The 20813-nt window shown below is 47.7% G+C and overlaps 1 protein-coding gene across 1 annotated transcript; it reads right to left on the minus strand.

Moving 5' to 3' along the window:
- Positions 1–2356: 2356 nt before the first annotated feature.
- LOC119395172 (dentin sialophosphoprotein) lies at positions 2357–19575 on the minus strand. The gene is made up of 2 exons (XM_037662453.1): positions 19570–19575; positions 2357–3445 (listed from the first exon to the last, which is right to left on the minus strand). Exons 1-2 carry the CDS (start codon positions 19573–19575, stop codon positions 2357–2359), a joined length of 1095 nt encoding a protein of 364 aa, XP_037518381.1.
- Between the last annotated feature and the right edge of the window lie 1238 nt (positions 19576–20813).

The raw sequence follows: 20813 nt of genomic DNA on the forward strand, positions 1-20813 counted from the left end.
GACTGCGCTGTCTCAGCACGTTTCCGCACTCTGCACGCGCTGTTCTCTGCTCGCCGTGCGCGTGCAGCTTCACGTGTCGCTTCCTCTGAAGGTTTAGAAAGATCCCAGAGATGGAAAAAAACGTTTTGACAGTGGGAATCTCACCAGAGGAGGACGGTTGATCGACCACCTTTTCGGGACCGAGCAGGTCGTCAAGCGCGATGCTGTTTGTGTGAGCTACGTGCGGGCCGATGCTGAACGGGCACATTTTTTTGACATGAATAGGGAGGTGACTGCGCGAGTTCTGTAATTATGTTACCGGTAAAACGCACATTCGTTGCGGCAGTCGTGTCTACTCGGAGCTGTCAGCAAACATCCAGCACGCTTTCGCGTGCGTTTTCTATTGACAACTTTTCGATTGCATGGATGCCAAGTTTGTCGTGCGGCTTTAAATTTATTATGAGCTCAGTGTGAAGAGCATAAATTTACATCTGTCCTGTTGATTCACTGGCTGCATCGCAATGCGCAGTGTTCAGTTTCGTGGGAGTTTCACTTTTGCCGAGGTTTGCATCGAATGATAACAACGTCGGATCGCAAGTTTAATGTCACCTTGGATTTTTTTAGAGCTCCCTTTGACAGCATCATGATACGCGCAAAAAAAAAAAGAATTCATGCCCACTTCGACCATGCATGTTTCTTGCAGAGGCGTGTTTCATTTCGAATAATATCGACGCTGATCACGCACCGTGTTCGCTTATTCTAACGTCGCTTTGGTTGTTTCGACAGCTCGCTTGGTCAGCATCATACTATACAGGGGCGTAGCCAGGGAAGGGGGGGGGGTTCAAACCCTCCTCGAAAGTTTTCAATTTTGCTTGCGTATATGTACACGCACACATACAAACGCACGCACGAACATAAAGTATGGTTGGACCCCCCCTCCCCCCCGAAAAAAATTTCTCGCTACGCCCCTGATACTATACAATACCCACTGGGATTACGAATGTTTATGATTATGCCGAGATTTGTGCCCAATGATAAGCGCATCTGAATTCGCGAAGCCACCGAAAATTTAATTGCCGCCTTGGTGGGGGACTTCGGATTAATTTCGGCCACCTGGGGTTATTTAACGTGTACGTAAATCTAAGTACACCGTTGTTACTGCATTTCGCTCCCATAGAAATGCAGCTGCCGTATGCGTGAATCGAACCCATGACCACGATATTAGCAGCGCAAAACTTCAGCCTGCTATGCAATCACGGCGTGTCGTATGCAAGGCCAATATAAGCGCTCAGTGCAAACATGCAACTTAATTCTGTTTACAGGGAGCCGCGACGGGAAATGTACCGCAATCAGCTGAATTAAACACTTAGTACTCACGGTACGTTATTTAAACTGTGGTGTAAGAAGCCCACATGCTCCGCTGCTGTCACATTACAAATGGTTGACTCGGAAAGCCAGGGCGCAATCTCGAAACGTACAGCGGCTGTCTATTTGTTGTAGCTTCGCTTCACAAACGCACTTCCCTTTCAAATGAGCACGATCATCGCGTTTCTCCCCGTTAATAGTTCGTAATACTGTGTACGACAAAAATTGCTTCAAGGTGACAAGACCGCGAAAGCATCGCGGCGAACTGCCATAATCCACTCTTGATGCCTCTGCTCCTCGCACTGCTTGCATTGGAAACGGTAGAACTTGACGGGCAGTTTTCGGCCCTTCGTCATTTTTAAACTTTTGTGACAGTTCACAATGCAGCAGGACTGCGTGCCTGCTTTCGAGTACGACGAAGGAACGGCACACATAGCGTGAAAAATGCGAGATAAAAGCCCCGGGGAGCACGTTCTCCGCGTGCGCAATGGGAAAACAGAGCAAGAGCGACCCGTCCGAGCTACCGGAGCTTTCCCCTCTCTCCGCTGGGGCGGTGGACGGCGCTGCGCAAACTTGAGCGTTGGAGGCCTATGCGCTCACAGCCGCCGAGCGCCCCCATACTGCCCCCTCCCCTCGGAAAAAAGTGAGCGAAAAGGACGCGAACTTCACAAAGGTAGCCCGCGCAAGTGTCCTGGCTATCCTTGACCACGGCGGACTGCGCGTGGCACACAGGACCACCTGCCAGAACTGTCCGTCCACAACTCCTTGTAGGAGCTCATGAGCTGTCGGATGTCATAACCGCTGACTTGTGTAGCGGTTGTGCCGCTGACTTGTGCAGGCTCACCGGACTCGCTCAGGTTGACGACCACGTTCATCCGCGAGAGCAGGACCGCGAGAGCCCGGTGCAGCACCACACCCACCGAGCTAACGGGCACAGAGTTGTCACGGTAGACCTCCTGGCGCTGACGTTGTTGCTTGTTGCTGGTGCCGTTGTCGTAGATGTTGCGCTGTGTCACTCGCTGTGTCGTGTTTTTCCGTTGTAGCCGCCAGGACCAGCCACGTCGGGGTGGCGGCCACTCCTCCAGGTGGTAGTCGTTAAATGCTGGCGACCTCCGTTTCTTGAGCTCGTCTTGTCCTCAGCGTCCGACGCTTTCTCGCCTTGTTGCCGCTGTCTGTGGTTGCCTGCTCTTTTACTGTTGTTGACGTCTGGTTCCTTTTCGTGATCAGTGTCGGCATCCTCGGTATCTGCTTGCCGAGCCTTGCTTGAATCCCCGTCGTTGTTAGCCTCCTCCGCGTTTTTCTTGTTCTTGCCGTCAGCTGACTCATCCTCGTTGGCGGCTGCCGTTGGAGCCACCTCATCAGAGGCTGCCTCTTCTTCGTCATCCTCACTCTCGTACTTCTTACTCTCTACCCCGTTCTTTTCTTGACCACCATCCTTCTTAACGTTCTTCTTCGGTTCGCGTTTTGTATTTGGGGCTGTCTCGCCGCTGACGCCTCCATGCTGTGCGAGTTCGTCTTCTTTGTCCACTGCACCACCATTGGCTACTCCTTCCCAGTTTCCAGTGCCGTCGTCACTTCCTGCGTTGTCTTCGTCTTTCCTTTCCTCCACGGCCGCTACTTCGCCATCCCGGGACTCCTCCGCCTCTTCGTTGCCGTCGTGGCAGTCAACGGGCGCATAAGCAACGCTCACCTCGTCCACTTCAGCGTATTTGTCGTCACCTGCGTTCTCCGTGGCCTCCACATCACTGCGCCGCCCATCGTGGTCTCTCTTTTTCTTCCTTTTCTTCTTCTCAACCTCACTGTTTGCGCCATTGGCTGCTCTTTCTGGGTCCGCAACGTCGTCTCGACGCGCGGCGTCTGCACACATGGCGTGCGCCGCCACGCCGACCTCGGCGACCTCCCGCTCGCCGGTCCGACACTCACCGGTCTCCTCCTCGCCGCCTCGGAAGTCATCGGCTTCGTTCCCGGAGATCTCGACCGCCGCCGTGGATTGCGCGGCGTTCACGTTCTCCGGGCCCTCGCCAGCGCACGCGTCGTCGCCGCCTTCGTCGTCGGCGCCAGGTGCCGCCGCGGCGCACGAGCGCGCCAGAGCCTCCTTGACCTGCACGGGCAGCGGGACGCCGAAGGAAGCACCGAGGTGCTCCAGGGCGATGATGGCACGCCGCTGCTCGTCGGGTGTCATTTTCCCGGAAAGGCAGAGGCACACGAGGGTCTCGACCGGCTGATGTAGTAGGACCAGGTCGTAGACCCCGTAGGCGGCCATGTCCAGGAACGCTCGTTTCAGCGCCCATAGCTCCGCGAAGGCGATATCGCCGTGCCGGGGGCCGAAATCAGGAGCTGCTGGGATCCGGCGGGCGATGACCGGGCAGAACATGGCGGGGCGGGGTCCTACCCGTTGGGCGCCAGATGTAGGGTTTTGCGGCTATAGCTAGCCCTGAACCCTTCAGAGATGAGGCCGAGACCCAAAAAGACACATCTTTACTGGTCCAAGTCTCGGCCGAAACTGCCAGCTGCCAGCGGCTGCCGCGTGACACGAGCGCACGCGCGATCGTCGTTGTCTTCTATGCGCTCACAGCCGCCGAGCGCCCCCATACTATCTATCTATCTATCTATCTATCTATCTATCTATCTATCTATCTATCTATCTATCTATCTATCTATCTATCTATCTATCTATCTATCTATCTATCTATCTATCTATCTATCTATCTATCTATCTATCTATCTATCTATCTATCTATCTATCTATCTATCTATCCGCCTACGTCTGGGTGCTCTCATGATCGCCTCCTTAACTTGGTGTGGACCAAAATTGACATCGGAGGGTAAGATTTCACGAATATCACTGTCGGGTCATGGCATGACTAATGTGAAAATCCTGTCGCGTACGTCGTCAAACGCGTTCCTCTAGACATGTGTGGCACATACCCGTTTACCACGGGCCGCGGTGTACGGGAATGCACCACAGGGGATTGACAGTTTATATGTTGCCAGGAATGGCAAGAAAAGACATCCGTAATTTAAATGCTAGAGCGTTAAGAAAAACCGACATAGGCAACGTTGACTCGACGAATGGAAAGTATAAAAATTCGGCAGATCCCACGTACCGTGGAAGTCGACGTTATGTGAAGCATGCGGCGAGAAGGTGACTGTGGAGTAATCTTTTTACGGAGAGAAACGTTACAAAATGACGCTAAAGATATGTATAAATTTTATACGCACACATATATATTGAAGAGGCGCATATGTGTTATATAACCAGTTTAAAGTTGGGTAACGCTGCCAACTTCAACGTGGGTATTACCAACACCAGAACGCTTGCGGCCTGAATGTCCAACGAGACGGAATGTACAACGAGACTGAATGTCCAATAGTGGAAATTCAGTCTCGTTGGACATTTCGTCTCGTTGGACATTCCGTCTCGGTTGGACATCCAGTCTCGTTGGACATACAGTCTCGTTGGACATTCAGTCTCGGTTGGACATTCCGTCTCGTTGGACATTCCGTCCCGGTCACAAATTTCACTTTTCCGTTTTCGTTCCACACATCCCAATATTTGCTGTGAAAATTTGCCGAATGTGCCCTAACATTTGCGACGTGCGTGAAAATTCGTTTCGCCGTGATAGGACGTGGCGCTGAGACTGCGTATTACGCACGGCAAGGATATATATATATATATATATATATATATATATATATATATATATATATATATATAGAGAGAGAGAGAGAGAGAGAGAGAGAAAGCGCAAGGACACGAGGGAATAAAATAAGGACACAAGACGCAAATAATAAGTATTTAAAAATAAGAAAACATATTTAAAGAACTCCCTTGTGCACCCGTTTTCTCGTGTTCATATAACTCGATGCCTTTTCCACAAATCGAGTTGAAAGTTTGCGCTTTTCATGTTTTTTTATGTGCGCCCTCTCTAAAAATATGTACCTGTAACTTTAGCACAGTTTAACAATTATGCAAAACCAAATAACCCGGTACCTCACGTTGTTGAGCAATTGATTAGCTTTCAGTTTTTTCTTCGTAATCCGTTAGTTTCTTTTAAAAAGTAATTGTAATCGCTGACGCTCTTTCACTGTAATGCGTACAAGTCTGTTCCCGACCCAGTTTTTTTTTTCACTTGAGCTTCACAGCACTAATACCGACGTCATTGGAAGAGTATTAGAAAAGCTCGTGTTCAGGCCGGTTCTGAAAAGTACTCAAATGATTTTAAACATCATAAAAAGGGTTTTATTGTCGCCAACGATTACCTGTATGCTATGTGTTGCAATGAAAAATTATTCACGCGAAGCACTTTGCAAAACGCGAGCAAGGTTGGCTACTTCGGCAATAAGCTCAGAAAAAATGAGCAATTCACAGAGGATGGCCTGATGCTCTCTTGACCGGCCCGGTGCAGCGGAGCTGTAGGTCACCGCTCATTGCCCGTCACTTTAATGTGGTGTGACGTCACTAAAACTTTCGTTACGCTTCCTACGCAGTGACGTCGGTGTCAGTCGCGCTAGCGATGGGTCTCGATCGCGAGAATGAGCATTTATACAGACTTTGGAAGTGAATTAAAATATATTCTAAACGTTTGCTGCGTGCAGTACTTCGTGCTGAGCGTCCTTGCTTACAGAGAAAACCTACAGCAGGCTTTTTATAGCCTCAGAATTTGGTGACACCACCTCTTTACGGCATGGCCTTTCCTAGACCGGCCTGCAGTTCTCTTGTAGCCGAAATGCCATGACACGTTTCCATCAAGGTAGTCAAAACTAAAACTGATATCCCACACTCAGCATGCTTCATAATCATTTCGTGGTTCTGGCGCGTAAAACCCAAGAATTTAATTTAAAAGGAAAATTTCCTCCCTAGCTTCTTCGACCCGCATTCTTTAAGAGGAAAGAAGAATTGTTCTAGGGGCTCGTAGAAAGCCAACAATCAAGCCAAGGAAAGCATAGGTACGTTATTTGTTGATGTTTTTTAACTGTAGTGTAACGAATATGACCTAAATTGAAAGGACTTAAATGGCACGAAAAAGCACACTTTCTTTCGGTGGGATTCGAACCCACAGCTTTCGCATTACGTGTCTGATGCTCTAAGAATTAAACTACGACGGAGGGCGCTCCCTCGTCCACTTTTTTGGGTATTTACGTGAGCTTGATCCCTGGGAGTGTTAGCAAGCGCAAATCGTCGCCGTAATTATAAGGTTGTGGGTTCGGATCCCACCGATGCAAAGGGTGTTTTTTCGTCTACTTGGATTCCTTTGAATATGGGCTATAATTATTACATCGCAGTTTAAAAAAAGCAACAAATAATGTCCCCAATGTTTTATTTGGCTTAATTGGCTGTTGGTTTTCTAACAAATAACTGAGTCTCTCGAACTATTCTTCTTTCGCATTTTCATAGCAAGGGCTTCGTCCTGCCTCGTGAAGCTTTCTGGCAAAAATAGTGTTTCACACTCGCCGCCTTATCTACGAGTGGCGCTGGTAACACTCTGAGGGATTAAACGCAGATAGATACCGCACAAAGTGGACGAGGGAGCGCCCTCTCCCGTAATGCTTTAAGGGGCTGTGATGTCCGATTTATGACAAAGATAAACAGGAACAGCAAAGTATGCAAACAACCAAAATAAAGCAATAAAGTAACATATTCAACGCACATATGAAAACTAAAAATACAAAATAGAAATAAAACTAACAAAACTTGAAATTATGATAAATGCAGTAAAGCGAATACGGAAACAAAAATACGACAGCCGACGCCACAGACAGTCAATATTTGCAAAACACACACACAAAAAAAAGACGGCAGATCCCACGCATTGTGGGAATCGATGTAATGCGAAGCAGCCAGCAAAGAGCTGAATACATCGTCTTGTATGTCATGGTTTTCATGTTAACTCCTATTATTTATGTTCGTCACACAGTAACGTCGCGCAATACCAACTTCGGGGATCAAGCTAGCGAAACGGCCGCCAGCGCGCCATGAGCGTGGCACATAAGTCATGCTGTACATGACATGCGTGTCATGATTTTCATGTTAACTCGTGTTATTTATCTTCGTTACACAGTCACGTCGAAACGGCCGCCAGCGCGCCATGAGCGTGGCACGTAAGTCATGCTGTACATGACATGCGTGTCATGATTTTTATGTTAACTCGTGTCATTTATGTTCGTTACACAGTCACGTCGCAAGATACCAATTTTGGTGTAGATCAAGCTAGCGAAACGGCCGCCAGCGCCCCATGAGCGTGGCACGTAAGTCATGCTGTACATGACATGCATGTCATGATTTTCATGTTAACTCGTGTTATTTATGTTCGTTACACAGTCACGTCGCAAGATACCAATTTTGGTGTATATAAAGCTAGCGAAACGGCCGCCAGCGCGCCATGAGCGTGGCACGTAAGTCATGCTGTACATGACATGCGTGTCATGATTTTCATGTTAACTCGTGTCATTTATGTTCGTCACACAGTCACGTCACAAGATACCAATTTTGGTGTAGATCAAGCTAGCGAAACGGCCGCCAGCGCACCATGGGCGTGGCACGTAAGTCATGCTGTACATGACATACGTGTCATGATTTTCATGTTAACTCGTGTTATTTATGTTCGTTACACAGTCACGTCGCAAGATACCAATTTTGGTGTAGATCAAGCTAGCGAAACGGCCGCCAGCGCCCCATGAGCGTGGCACGTAAGTCATGCTGTACATGACATGCATGTCATGATTTTCATGTTAACTCGTGTTATTTATGTTCGTTACACAGTCACGTCGCAAGATACCAATTTTGGTGTATATAAAGCTAGCGAAACGGCCGCCAGCGCGCCATGAGCGTGGCATGTAAGTCATGCTGTACATGACATGCGTGTCATGATTTTCATGCTAACTCGTGTCATTTATGTTCGTCACACAGTCACGTCACAAGATACCAATTTTGGTGTATATAAAGCTAGCGAAACGGCCGCCAGCGCACCATGGGCGTGGCACGTAAGTCATGCTGTACATGACATGCGTGTCATGATTTTCATGTTAACTCGTGTTATTTATGTTCGCTACACAGTCACGTCGCAAGATACCAATTTTGGTGTATATAAAGCTAGCGAAACGGCCGCCAGCGCACCATGGGCGTGGCACGTAAGTCATGCTGTACATGACATGCGTGTCATGATTTTCATGTTAACTCGTGTCATTCATGTTCGTCACACAGTCACGTCACAAGATACCAATTTTGGTGTAGATCAAGCTAGCGAAACGGCCGCCAGCGCACCATGGGCGTGGCACGTAAGTCATGCTGTACATGACATGCATATCATAATTTTCCTGTTAACTCGTGTTATTTATGTTCGCTACACAGTCACGTCGCAAGATATCAATTTTGGTCTATACAAAGCTAGCGAAACGGCCGCCAGCGCGCCATGAGCGTGGCACGTAAGTCATGCTGTACATGACATACGTGTCATGATTTTCATGTTAACTCGCGTGTTATTTATGTTCGTCACACAGTCACGTCACTCAATACCAATTTCGGGGTAGATCAAGCTAGCGAACCGGCCGCCAGCGCGCCATGAGCGTGGCACGTAGGTCATGCTGTACATGACATGCGTGTCATGATTTTCATGGTAACTCGTGTTATTTATGTTCGCTACACAGTCACGTCGCAAGATACCAATTTTGGTGTATATAAAGCTAGTGAAACGCTAGTGAAATTTGGAGGAAGGTGATGACCCACTGGTGAGGTGAGGACGGTGATGACCCACTGATCAAGCTGGCTTAAAAAATGCCAGCCTATACCCAACGCGGTAAGTTGTCTTCTTCCGTGGTAGCTCCATAGATGACTAGTTAATTATAATCTCCGTATCTGTTGTATTGTAGTCCTGACGCTGTGTGCTTCACTAGACTTTGTTTCTATGCAGTCAGGTAAATGTAAAAATGAAACCTGCAACACCTGTCTAAGCAATCACAGAATGCCTGCCGCGGGGCATGCAAGGACATTTTCTCTTTGTCCAAAGAATATGGACTGGTGAAAATTAGCGGCCACGGTGGCCGCATTTCGATTGAGGCGGAATGTAGCGGCCCATGTGCTTAGATCTAGGTGCACGTTAAAGAAAACCAGATGGTGAAAATTTCCAGAGCCCTGCACTAAAGCGTCCCTCACAATCATGTCGTGGTTTGGGGATATAAAACACCAACATGTATTCTTATTGGGAAAAATGAGCTATAGTCCGCTTTGCACATCAGGTGCAAAGCTGTAGAAGCTATGCAAGAAGTTCGGCCAGCAGAATGTACAACTCCAGGCGTCTCATGCCGGAGCTTTTGACGTTCTCAAACGCTCGTGCAAGCCGAGGAGAAGCCTGTGCATGACTCGCCAGGACGGGCTGCGAATGAAAGCAACTACATGCTAAGCAATGTAGCTACGTAATAACAGACGTACAACAGCATTTCTTATTTGTTAGATACAAAACATTTTCAGTTAGCACTCATTGCAAAAATGAAAAGAAAATCCTCTTCTAAATGATAAGGACATTTAAATATTTCTTGATGTGAACGCATATACTGCAAGAAGTCTCGCAGGCCTCCACATTGTTGCACCTGATGTGTGGAACGGAGTATAGAGGTAGACGAGGCGAGGCACATTGTTGTCATTCAGTTGCCCTGGTGCTCTTTGGAAGCGGCGTAATTGATCGCATTGCACTGTTGTTGCATTTCTGAGAAAACCTGCATGTGTGCCTGAGGAAAGTGAGGGTGCCTGCTTTCTTGCCCTGACGAGCTGCTTATAAGATCCATGAAAATAAAGCACAAGAATATACAGATGGTAGGTGTATGACAAGTGAGCAGCCTTGTAGCTCGTTATGCAAATATTAAAGTCTCTGGGAGACGTGGAAACGGCTGGCATAACAAAAATCTAAGACAGCCTCACTGCAGCGATTATCTCAGTCTGATTGTTGTATGAGGACTGCACACGGGTACTTAATATTTGAGTCAGATGCTCAGCACTACATCATCTTGCAACTGGGCAAGCCTAACTTAGGTAGGTCAAAAGAACTAAGCGTTGGGCGAGTTGGTATTGCATTCCGGATTGCATTTTGCATGAAAAACATGAACACGAAGGGAACAACCACGAGACGAGCGCTCGTGGTTCTTCCCTTCGTGTTCGTGTTTTTCATGCAAAATGCAATCCGGAGTAGTTCCAAAGGTATCACAGAGCCTCTTTAAGCAATTTTTCTGTAAACAGAAATTAATTGCAAAAATTTATCCTATGCAGTACAAGAAATTCTAAAAAAAAATAACCCTACCAGATTTTTCAATTATCTGTTTATAGAAAATGGATGAGCACACTCCAAGGCAAAAAATTAGAGTGAACTTGTTCAGTGTGCCTACACTAATACTCAAGTAGGAGAATTGTCCGAGAGGCTCGTCTTTTCTGTCGGAGCTATGCAAGAAGGCTGGCAAAAAGAGTGTGCCACACTCACCTTTGCTTTGAGTGGTGCTGGGCTAACACTCCCAGGTATTAGGCACACATAAATACCCTACAAAATAATAGTGGACGAGGAAGTGCCCTCCATTGTAGCGCAAATGGTAGAGCATCCGACACGTAATTCGAAGGTTGTGTGTTCAGATCCCACTGACAGAAAGGGTAATTTTTCGTCTATTTTAATTTCTTTCAATTCAAGTGAGAATGATTACAATACAGTTAAGAAGCAACAAATAACGTCCCCTATGCTTTCCTTGGCTTAATTTTATGTCGGTTTCAATTGTTAACCTAATGCTAATAGCACACCTGTACAAAACACTTCTGTGCATATACAGTGAAACCTCGGTGATACGGATCTCACGGGACCACCAAAAATATTCCTATCATCCGAAATTCGTATCACCAGAAAGCATGAAAAATTAGCATGTGGCAAAAGAAAGCTGGCGTACATTTTCATTTATTGTTTTTCAGCGCCGCAGCAACGTCAGGAAGAACCCTGAATGATTGTCAGTTAAGTTTTTAGACGTCGGCAATCATACCATCACTCGTAAATATAAGGTCCGTACGTGCGTATTTAATTAATGAACTAGGTGCGTTGTGACCCGCGACAACAGCAGCCCCTTCCATATGTTAGTTTGCTTTTTTGCATGCGACCGGATTACTGCAGCGAAAGTACCAAAAGAAATGCTTTCACGCGATGGATCAAGGCCACAAAACTACACACATGGTCCTTTGTTCTGATTTTGTTATCGCGGAGGTGTTGGGGATAATTTTTGGGAGATTTACGGCCGTGCCCGCACAAGTGCAACCCCAACGGTCGCGCATGTTGACGTTGTGAGGCCTGACTCCTTCACCAAGACTGTTCTCGCCTTCTTTCGGTCTTCGTCCACCTTTCATAGGATGTCTGATGTACGAGGCAGGCACGTGTAAACACAATACAACGACAGCAGCCCGCGTCGACGCGTTAGAAAAACAGAGCATAGCGCTAATGTACATGTCCTCTGTAATCTAAACGCGAATTCACACGGAGGCACATAAGAGCCTCAAAAATTCACGCACACAATCTCGGAGGCCGTGACGCGTCTCTGAAGGTTTATTCTGACCATCAGAAAAGTGTTTTAGGGGCGAAGCTCCTTAAGCCATGGGTCGTGCGTCCCCGATGTATCTAGTAGCCACCTCTCGTTTAGTTCGCGGAGTGTCCGCTAGATGGCAGTACTTGTATATGATTAGTTCGTGGAGTGTCCGCTAGATCGCGGTACTTGTATATGATGAAAACACGGCTCAAGGCCGGCTAGATAACTGAGGACGACGAAGTGGGAAGCTCGAGCAGCAACCACGAATTCTCTGAGGAAGATGACGCTCGGGTCTTCGGTTCTTCGGACGTGTTCAAAGCCGGCTAGATAACTGAGGACGACGAAGTGGGAAGCTCGAGCAGCAACCACGATTTCTCTGAGGAATACGACGCTCGGGTCTTTGGTTCTTCGGACTTCAATGCCTGATGCTCACCACCCCTTCACGAAGCGGTTCTGCCAGTCCGATCCCGCAACCCGTTCCTGCAGTGGATACTCCTGTCCACCGCTACAGTCGCCGACTGCGAGGCGTTAGTCCCGAGGCCATCCCTCTGGAACTTCTCCAGCCAAGCCCTACATCAGGAGAAATGGCCACCGCCGGCGCTTCACAGGTGACTGTTGAGCAGCCGATGCGAGAAAGTTTGATGTTTAACATTTCTCACGTGTTTACTTTAGTGGGGCAAATTACTCGTATTCACGGTTTACCGATGATGCCCTCCGGAGCTTCGCCCCACTCATCATCATTCACCCCGTGGATATACTGTAATTTTTTTCTTACACCGTGATTCTGACGATTTGGCGATGCGGCGCGCATGCCCATGCTTGCGTTCCCGCGCTCGCATGTGCTTGGCGCGTCTTCCGCGACAGCGCGGACAGCGCCTCTTCGTACCTGGGCGGTTGCGTACGTTCGTATCAAACGTCCCTGGGTGATAATCGGTTCGCAACAACCGTACTCCATTACACTGCAGGCCAATGGGCCTTGGCCGGGACCAACGAAAAATTCGTATCAGCCCGAAATTCGTATGAGCTGTGATCGTATCACCGAGGTTTCACTGTATAAACAAAATTGGAGGAATGGCAACCCATGCTTCAGTAAGTGACGAAAAAATGCACATAAATTCCACTTGAAATTGTTCATTGTTTCTTTGACATGTTAAAAATACACTTAGTAATGTGCGCTATTGCCTAGTCATTACTATCGTTTGTCGACGGCCGCTGTAGGACAAAGGCCCCATCCATGGACTTGCAACAGTTCCTATCCTGCACCAGTGTTCATCCATTCTTCTACACACATGCATTACACGTCAAACAGATTGAGCTACTAATGCAGATGTTCACAAAAATGTACACTTTTGCTCTGCCCATCAGACTAGTTTGCTAACAGTGTTTGTTTTCAGTGCTCGTGACTTCTGAACAGTTTTCCAAGTAACATTAATAGGGTTATTTTATGTAGCTCCTACAAAAACCTTGCCAGATATGAAAACATACACTGTAGCAGCATACTTGTACTCATGAGAAGACGCTCAAGGGAGCCTTTCACAAGCAAAACTCTAGCATCAGGTGCGAAGAGTTGATAGCAACGGGTCATACCGTTGGATGGTCAGCATACTCTGCTTTGCTCCAGAACCAAAGCACATAGCAGCATCTGGTAAGCAAGGTGCCAGCAATGGGAAACCAGCGCTGGATAGGTGGCACGTCGAATAAGGCGGCTGGCGGGGAGTCGCGACATAACTCAGCCGCTCGCATGGCCTCCGCGCCACCGGCTTATCTCGGAGGCCATGCCGCTCGGGCTCAGACGACGGCCGCACTGTAACGCGGTGAGCGCACGCGCGTGCGCCGTTCCCGTGCTTCATTTTGGCACGAACAGCTCGAGCAGCCATTGCGCCAGTATTACTGCTCTATGGTTGAGAAAAAAGTAGCTTTGTCTGAATGTTACTTTCTCAGGAAAGCACTGGAAAACGGAGAGAAGCCCTGCAAAGCAGACTACGTCTGTGCATAAGGTGTCGAAGAGACAGTGCTGTGCCGTGGTCACGACTCCGTCGTCACCATTTTCTGCTTGCGTCCTGGGATTCGTGTCAAGCTAGTGCAGGCTCACAGGCCTCCATTGCGTGCTGCGTCGATACCAGATGCCCACTACTGCAGTAAAAAAAGTAAGAGGCAAGGGGTAGCTGCGTCAACGTTTTTCTGCCGTGGTATGTATGCCCAGCCCGCGGTATGTATGCACGCGGACGTTGATCAAGCAAACCACCGTGCTAGCATAGCATGTATGGTGGCGCGCTGTTATGCTCGAGGGCGCGGTATAGATTCCCGGCCACGGTGGCCGCATTTTGATGGGGTTTAAATAAAAAGAACACCCGCGTACACTCCAAGAAAAAAACGAGTATTCGGGGAGTATTTCTGCCACGCAACAATAATCGTCACCTGGCTTGATCGCATTTCCTTTATTGAAAACCCGGCTCTCGTCACTTTCGAATCAAGTATGCTATGTGACGCTGATAACTAGCGCCGTTCGTCACCAGGAATTTGCGGGACCGCGGTGATAATGCGAGGAAAGTACGCGAGGTGGATGACGGTTCTTGTTGTGTGGCAGAAATACTCCTCAAATACTAGATTTTTAGGGGCGTAGCTCCTCTTAGTCTAACCTTGTCACGCGTCAGGCGTAACCGGCAGTATCTTCCGAACAGTATAATATATGTCGCTGTCTTATAGACGTACTATCGCGCTCAGTATGAGCTACATCCCGCGAGCGCGTGGCCGAGCGCTCTGCAAGGTTGTACAGTGACGCCGATCTTGGCATATTTTCGAGTTATTGGGAGAGAGTTTGGCTGTTCCTGCGAACGCGCATCGCCTGCACTTGCGTTCTCCCTCGCCCTCGTTTTGCCCAGCGGTGATATCAGCTTCGAAAATGATAACTTCGCTCGTGAAAGAAAGCAAGTGGGGGCGATACGCGCTCGCACGAGCAGCCAAACTTTCTCCCGATAACTCGAAAATATGCCAAGATTGGCGCCACTGTACAACCTTGCAGAGCGCTCGGCCACGCGCTCGCGGGATGTAGCTCATACTGAGCGCGATAGTACATACAAACTGCAGTTGAGTGATGATATTCTAGATGGCGCTGCACACAATCTGTGTCGTCATCACCATTTCTCGTCTCATTTCCTAGATGGCGTTAGTCCAATAGAAGTGTGTGCAATAGTGCGCTTGTGTGAATCGCCACAAGATGGCGGTGGAAGTGCCGCTACTCTCCGACAGGCTGCTGCGCGGGCTGTGCCTGGTGCGCGGGGAACGAGTGCCTCTCTCAGTCTCCTGGATCGTCGCCGTACGTGTCGGATCGTTGGTGGGCGAAGCGAGCGCCGCGGCGAATCGAGCGCGGCGCCTGGCGGATCCTGTGACGGTGCGCGCCAATGACGCCGCGGCGCAACGTGCACTTCGAGCAGCGGACCCCGAAAGGCGAGCCCGAGAAGCAGCGGCGAAGCGAGCGCGGCACCTGGCAGACCTTGATGGTGCTCGTGCGCGGGAAGCGGCGACCAAGCGGCGCCAGCGGTCTCACATTCAAGGAGCCGACGCGCGGTTCGAGCGGGAATTTCTCGCTCATTCATTTGGCCACAGTTGCGACGTGTGTGATCGACTTTGGTTCGATGATGACCTCACCGCGGTTTCTGGCATCAGGAACGAGATCTTCACCGTACCTCACGTGGTTGCATGATGATTTTATCGGGCGAACTTCTCGGAAGATTAACGGTATCACCCATAACCTCCGGAGCTTCGCCCACCTCACCATCATTCACCTCGTGGATATGCTGTGTTTTTTTTCTTAGAGTGTACTGAGATTTATGTGCACATTAAAGAACCCCAAGCCGTCAAAATTTATCATGATTCCCACACTACGGCGTGCCTCATAATCATACCTTGTTTGGCACGTAAAACGCCAGCAATTGGCGATGTTGATCAAACACGTTTATTCTAAACAGACACAGGCAAGCGAAAAAACTAACACAGTACGTTAGGCGAATTAAACAACGAGTAAAAATCCAAGCCATTTGACCATTTTCTAGCGAGGCATCAATTGCGATGTCACTTTGCCGCGGCAGCCAATGCACAAAGAAGCTTTACCGCATCGGCTGACTCCAGAAAGCTAAGCTTCGAGTAGTTCGCTGCTTTGTTCGTGTCAAGAGTTCTGTCTGTAGCACAAGTGAAGTTCAACGGAGGCATCCATCGCGTGCGTATTTCTCATAACAGTTCAGCGGCTTCGGCGAACGTGCCCCCGTACGCATCTCGTAGACAGACAGCTTTCCTTCTGCTTAACCGTTTGCAAATAATGTAGACTACCTGCCTATCGTATCATATTCACTGCACGCGGTGGCATCAGAAGGAGCTTGGTGGTGGTCAGATGAAAATATTGTTACATATGCCGCATGCTGCATAATATGTATGCTTTATTGACGACAAAACACCGATTAAATTGTGCTTGTTGGCCGCGGTTTCCACTGGTGGCCCTCACTAACGAATAAATCTAGCAGACACGCGCAATTTGGTTTAGAGACCAGCCCGACGCCACTAGGCAAGAGAGCAAGAGCAGAACATACTGTGCTCGCCTGACAGCCGGGATGCAACGCCGCATCCGTTCCTATTTATATGTTTTAGAAAGAAAAGCATAGAATGATACGTCCTCCCCCATTTTTACGTATTGTGGCACTTGAATGCGCAACAGTAGCGCCAGCGTCCTTTGGTTTTGTTTTGACGATACGCGCCCGCATCGGCTCAACCAGTCGCCACTCTCGTCCGCTGGAGTGGCTGGAGTATGCGCTCTTTGACCGCCAGGGCGGCACTGCCCGCATCGCGGAAACTCCAGCGCTGGTTCCCTATGGCAACCACCTGAATAGGCTTGATTTTGTATACAACCTGCACTAGTGCTTCGTTCATCTGTGACCCACTCCAGAAAGCTTTTTCTCATTCATTGAAGAGTGCATTTTTTTCTACAAGTGCAAGTACACCATGATGTCATCAGCTCAATCTGGTGCACCTTATTTCCAGCCAGGAAAAAACCTTTGGAGTTGGATCGATGCACACAACACAGTAGGGTTTTTATGAGTACACATTAAAATTTCTCTGTTCACACCTATACCATAAAACAAACGTTTAAACGAATTGGATAAGAAATCATAGTTTGTGAATTAGGTTCTCTGCAACAAATATTCTGAATATCTGATGATGGCTATTATACTCGAGGAGAGCGAAGTCCAGCTTTTGACGGAAGCCTGCCTGGTTGGGAAGTAACTTCATAAAATGTAAAAGATGGACACAGGCTATGATAAAGAATGCGAAAAAGGTGTCTCATTGTGAACAAGGCTCCCGTTAGCGGAGCCGAAGCGTTTTGTTTGTAGTCGGTGTCCATAGAAGAGAAATTTGGGCTAGTTGGTGATTCAACATTGTGAAGGAAAAAACAGCGCGGCATTTGTAACAGCGGTGTCCCTCTTACATTTTATGATACTCGGGGACAGCTCATCTCTGCAGTGGAGCGAAGGCTATGGAGGTGGGGCTTCTGCACAATCATGTTACTCAGCGAGCTGTACAGCAGCTTGTGGCTGACTTCACTTCCATTTTCAGGTTTGCTTGCTTGCAGCATTAACACATTAAAAAAAAACATGAAAACTTATGAAAATTTTTCGCGGGAGAAAGACATTTCGATTGTTCATGGTACACATCATTGTCAAATTTTAACACGGCGGCGTTAAAGAGCTTGTTTCGCAAAAAATTCAGTGTCGGCGCTGGTGTCGTTGCTTGTGAGCGAAAAATCAGCACTGTCCATCAGCCAAAAGAAATTCGAGATAGATGCAAAAAAAGAAATAAAAAAAATGTTTTGTTCAAGTAGGAATCGAACCCAGGACTTCCGCGTGGCAAGCTGGTGTTCTACTGTAGAGGCACGTCCATGCTTGAAGCTGTTTCAGAAAAACGCCCTATACGAATGTCATGTACTACGAGGAGTGCCTTTAATACATGTAATATTGCATGGCAGCAGCGTAGAATCGCACCAGGCATCAAAACATGTGAATTGCGCAGCTAGTGATTTGTTTAAAGGCCCATTGATTACAAAGCATGCGGGCGTAATTAATCATCCTTACCAACAGCAGCATAAACAACTTGTGCACCTGCACAGGTGCAGGTGTTGCTTTACGGGCGCCTATTTGCAAAAGGATGAATTATGTCGCAGTGGGCACTTTGCAACTATACTTGCAGTAGTCATTATAAGATACTTTGAAACGGCCACTTTGCATGCATACAGACGTTCCTTTCCTTGTGGCACAGTTGAGGTGTCCATCAGAGAGCAAAGCCAGGCGGCCAATTGCAAAGGCGATACGAACGGAACACAATTACACTATCACGTTCTACTCTTAAAGGCAACACTCAAGCGTCCTCAACTTTTTAGAGTATATTTTTCTTGGATAAGTAAACGGCACGTTTGTGGCCATACACAGACCAACAAACGTCGGGGACATCATGTTTACTTAGGGAACAGGCATGCAGAAAAGAAATGTTTGAAAGTACACAGTAACTTCATTTTACCTACTACTTGCTATTACTGTTTATGCCTTGCAATAAATAAAGCAGTGCTTATTTGAGCAAGGCAAATGAGAAAATTGTCAGGAATATTAGGCACTGCTCCTTGGTGCGCTAGCACGCATGCGTGTTGGTTCTGTGGCTTCCACAGAAGTGCCAAGAAAAGTTGTCCCCCCATATAGTGCACCTTTGTTATCGTACGGCCACAATACGTCACTTTTTTTGAAATCTTGTAAAGAGGGGAATTTTTTCCTTGTTGTGTACGAAGTTTTCTACCGAACCAGGCGGAGTTCTGCTGAAGGTAATCACTTTAATTTCTAAGGTAGTTTTGTATCATGATGCTGCTGAGCCATAATACTGACATATGCATGAGACATATGCATGAATAAAGGTGTGGCAGTGAATGTCTAAATATTTGTTGTTTTGCGGACGTACCACCAACTGTAACTTTACCATGACAAATTTTGCTGAGAGGTTAATTCGTTTAAGAAAGAGAGTCCCATTTACAGTGATTCGACCGAGGACTTCTGATTTGGAGAAATTTTCGGAGCAGCAATATTTCCACTTTGGAGCAGCAAGAATTTCCATCTTGGAGCACTTTGGAGCAGATAATTTTCCATCTCGGAGCACTCTGGAGCAGCTAATTTTACATATTGGAGTGCACTAGAGGAGCAAATTGCATTAACATTCAAGCACTTGAATAAATATAACAGGGCTCTTATGAAGAGCTAAAAATATTTCGATTCACTGCAAACCTCATGGAAAAAATCACCTCGGGAGAACTCCATATTTCCTCGATAATAGAAAAATAAGGGCTCATGCAGTTGAGTGTTCTGGCTTAACCACTTCAGTGGTTATTTTCAGTAGTATCAAATAAACAAAATACCGGAATAATAAAATTGTACTTTATGAAATAATACTCTAAATACATCTATGTGGTTATCAGCAGACGTGGTAGACAAACGCCGTGACATACAACAGTGCCTCAAAGCCAAAGTCACACTATTTCTAATGCATTCCCCTAAGACGACTCCAAGGTGAAAGCCAGGTTCTTTTTCTTCTCGATCGATGTGTTGATCCCCCCTCCCTCTCTGCAAGCTTTCTGCACATCACCTGGTTTTGCACTACCTCCATGACCGGCTCACCGATCACGGAAGCATGACGCCATCACGTGACATTACAATATGTGACGCCATGATGACGTCACAAGGTCTGACGATCTATGACGTCACAAGTTTTGACGATCTATGACGTCATGATGACGCCATCACGTGGTGATTATTCTTTGCATAAATCGTTTCACGCTGCCGACGATCAATTTCCGTGTTTGGTGAAGCGTAGATCTAAGGCTTTCGCATTTATATTGCGTATTGAATGTTAATAGCCTGGCCGTTAACAATCTGGCCTTACATACCAAACTGTCCCCTATCATGTCACCTCTGTGCCGTGCGCAAAACAGCTTCGCTTATCATTCACTTCACAGAGTGGAATGGCTCCTGATTTTTAAAAAATTTTGTTCTGATAGCAATTATATGGACACTCTCGACGGGGTTTTGCCGTCGCCGTTGCCGTAATTTTCCGTATAAAGTCTAAATTGATAACATCACCCCGCGCATTCTACCCGCGGGTAAAAGCTCGCGAGCGATGGCGACGAACGCGGCTGAAGCAGAGATTAAACGAGCCGGCCGTCTCCGTCGTACGGAGTGCCCATGCGATAACATCTTCCCGCGTGCGGGCCTGCCGTCGATTGCTGAACAAACAGCGAGAAAACGCCCCGCCTGTCTTTAGTAACGAGCATGAAGGGGCGCCAGGGGAAGGGTGGCGGGATGACATCGCTCGAAGCGCTCAGTCGCTGGCGCGCGCTATCTTGAGGCATCGGGACACGGCTCGTAAACTTGCTGTGCTCTCAATGCCTACTTTGCATTTAGAGAACTCACAAAACGAAAACCGCTTCGGTTCCTGGATGGCCATATTCTCTTAAACAAGCGTTTCGTTCAGCTACGCGAGATCGGATCCAATAGAGTTAGCTGCTAGCCTTACTGCGTATAACAATACAATTTTTTGGTATCGCATTGATTGCAAGCGAAACTGAGTGTTTTTAACCGTCAGTTATTGACCCTGGAAAGCGAGAGGCGGACGAGTAACATGGCGAAGCCGCTTCACAGTTGGCCGTCAGCGACGGGCTCGCTACTGACAGCTGAGCATATTAAAACGCCATTGCGCCTGCTCCGACCAGGAGGCGTGTTTTTATTAACAAGATGAGATTTTATTGCGATGGCAATTATATGGACACTCTCGAAGGATTTTTGCCGTCATGTCCCGTATAAAGTCCAAATTGATAGCATCCCCCCGCACATCGTATGTTTTCCCGC

The sequence above is a fragment of the Rhipicephalus sanguineus genome, chromosome 5 (assembly GCF_013339695.2).
Source record: "Rhipicephalus sanguineus isolate Rsan-2018 chromosome 5, BIME_Rsan_1.4, whole genome shotgun sequence".
NCBI lineage: Eukaryota > Metazoa > Arthropoda > Arachnida > Ixodida > Ixodidae > Rhipicephalus > Rhipicephalus sanguineus.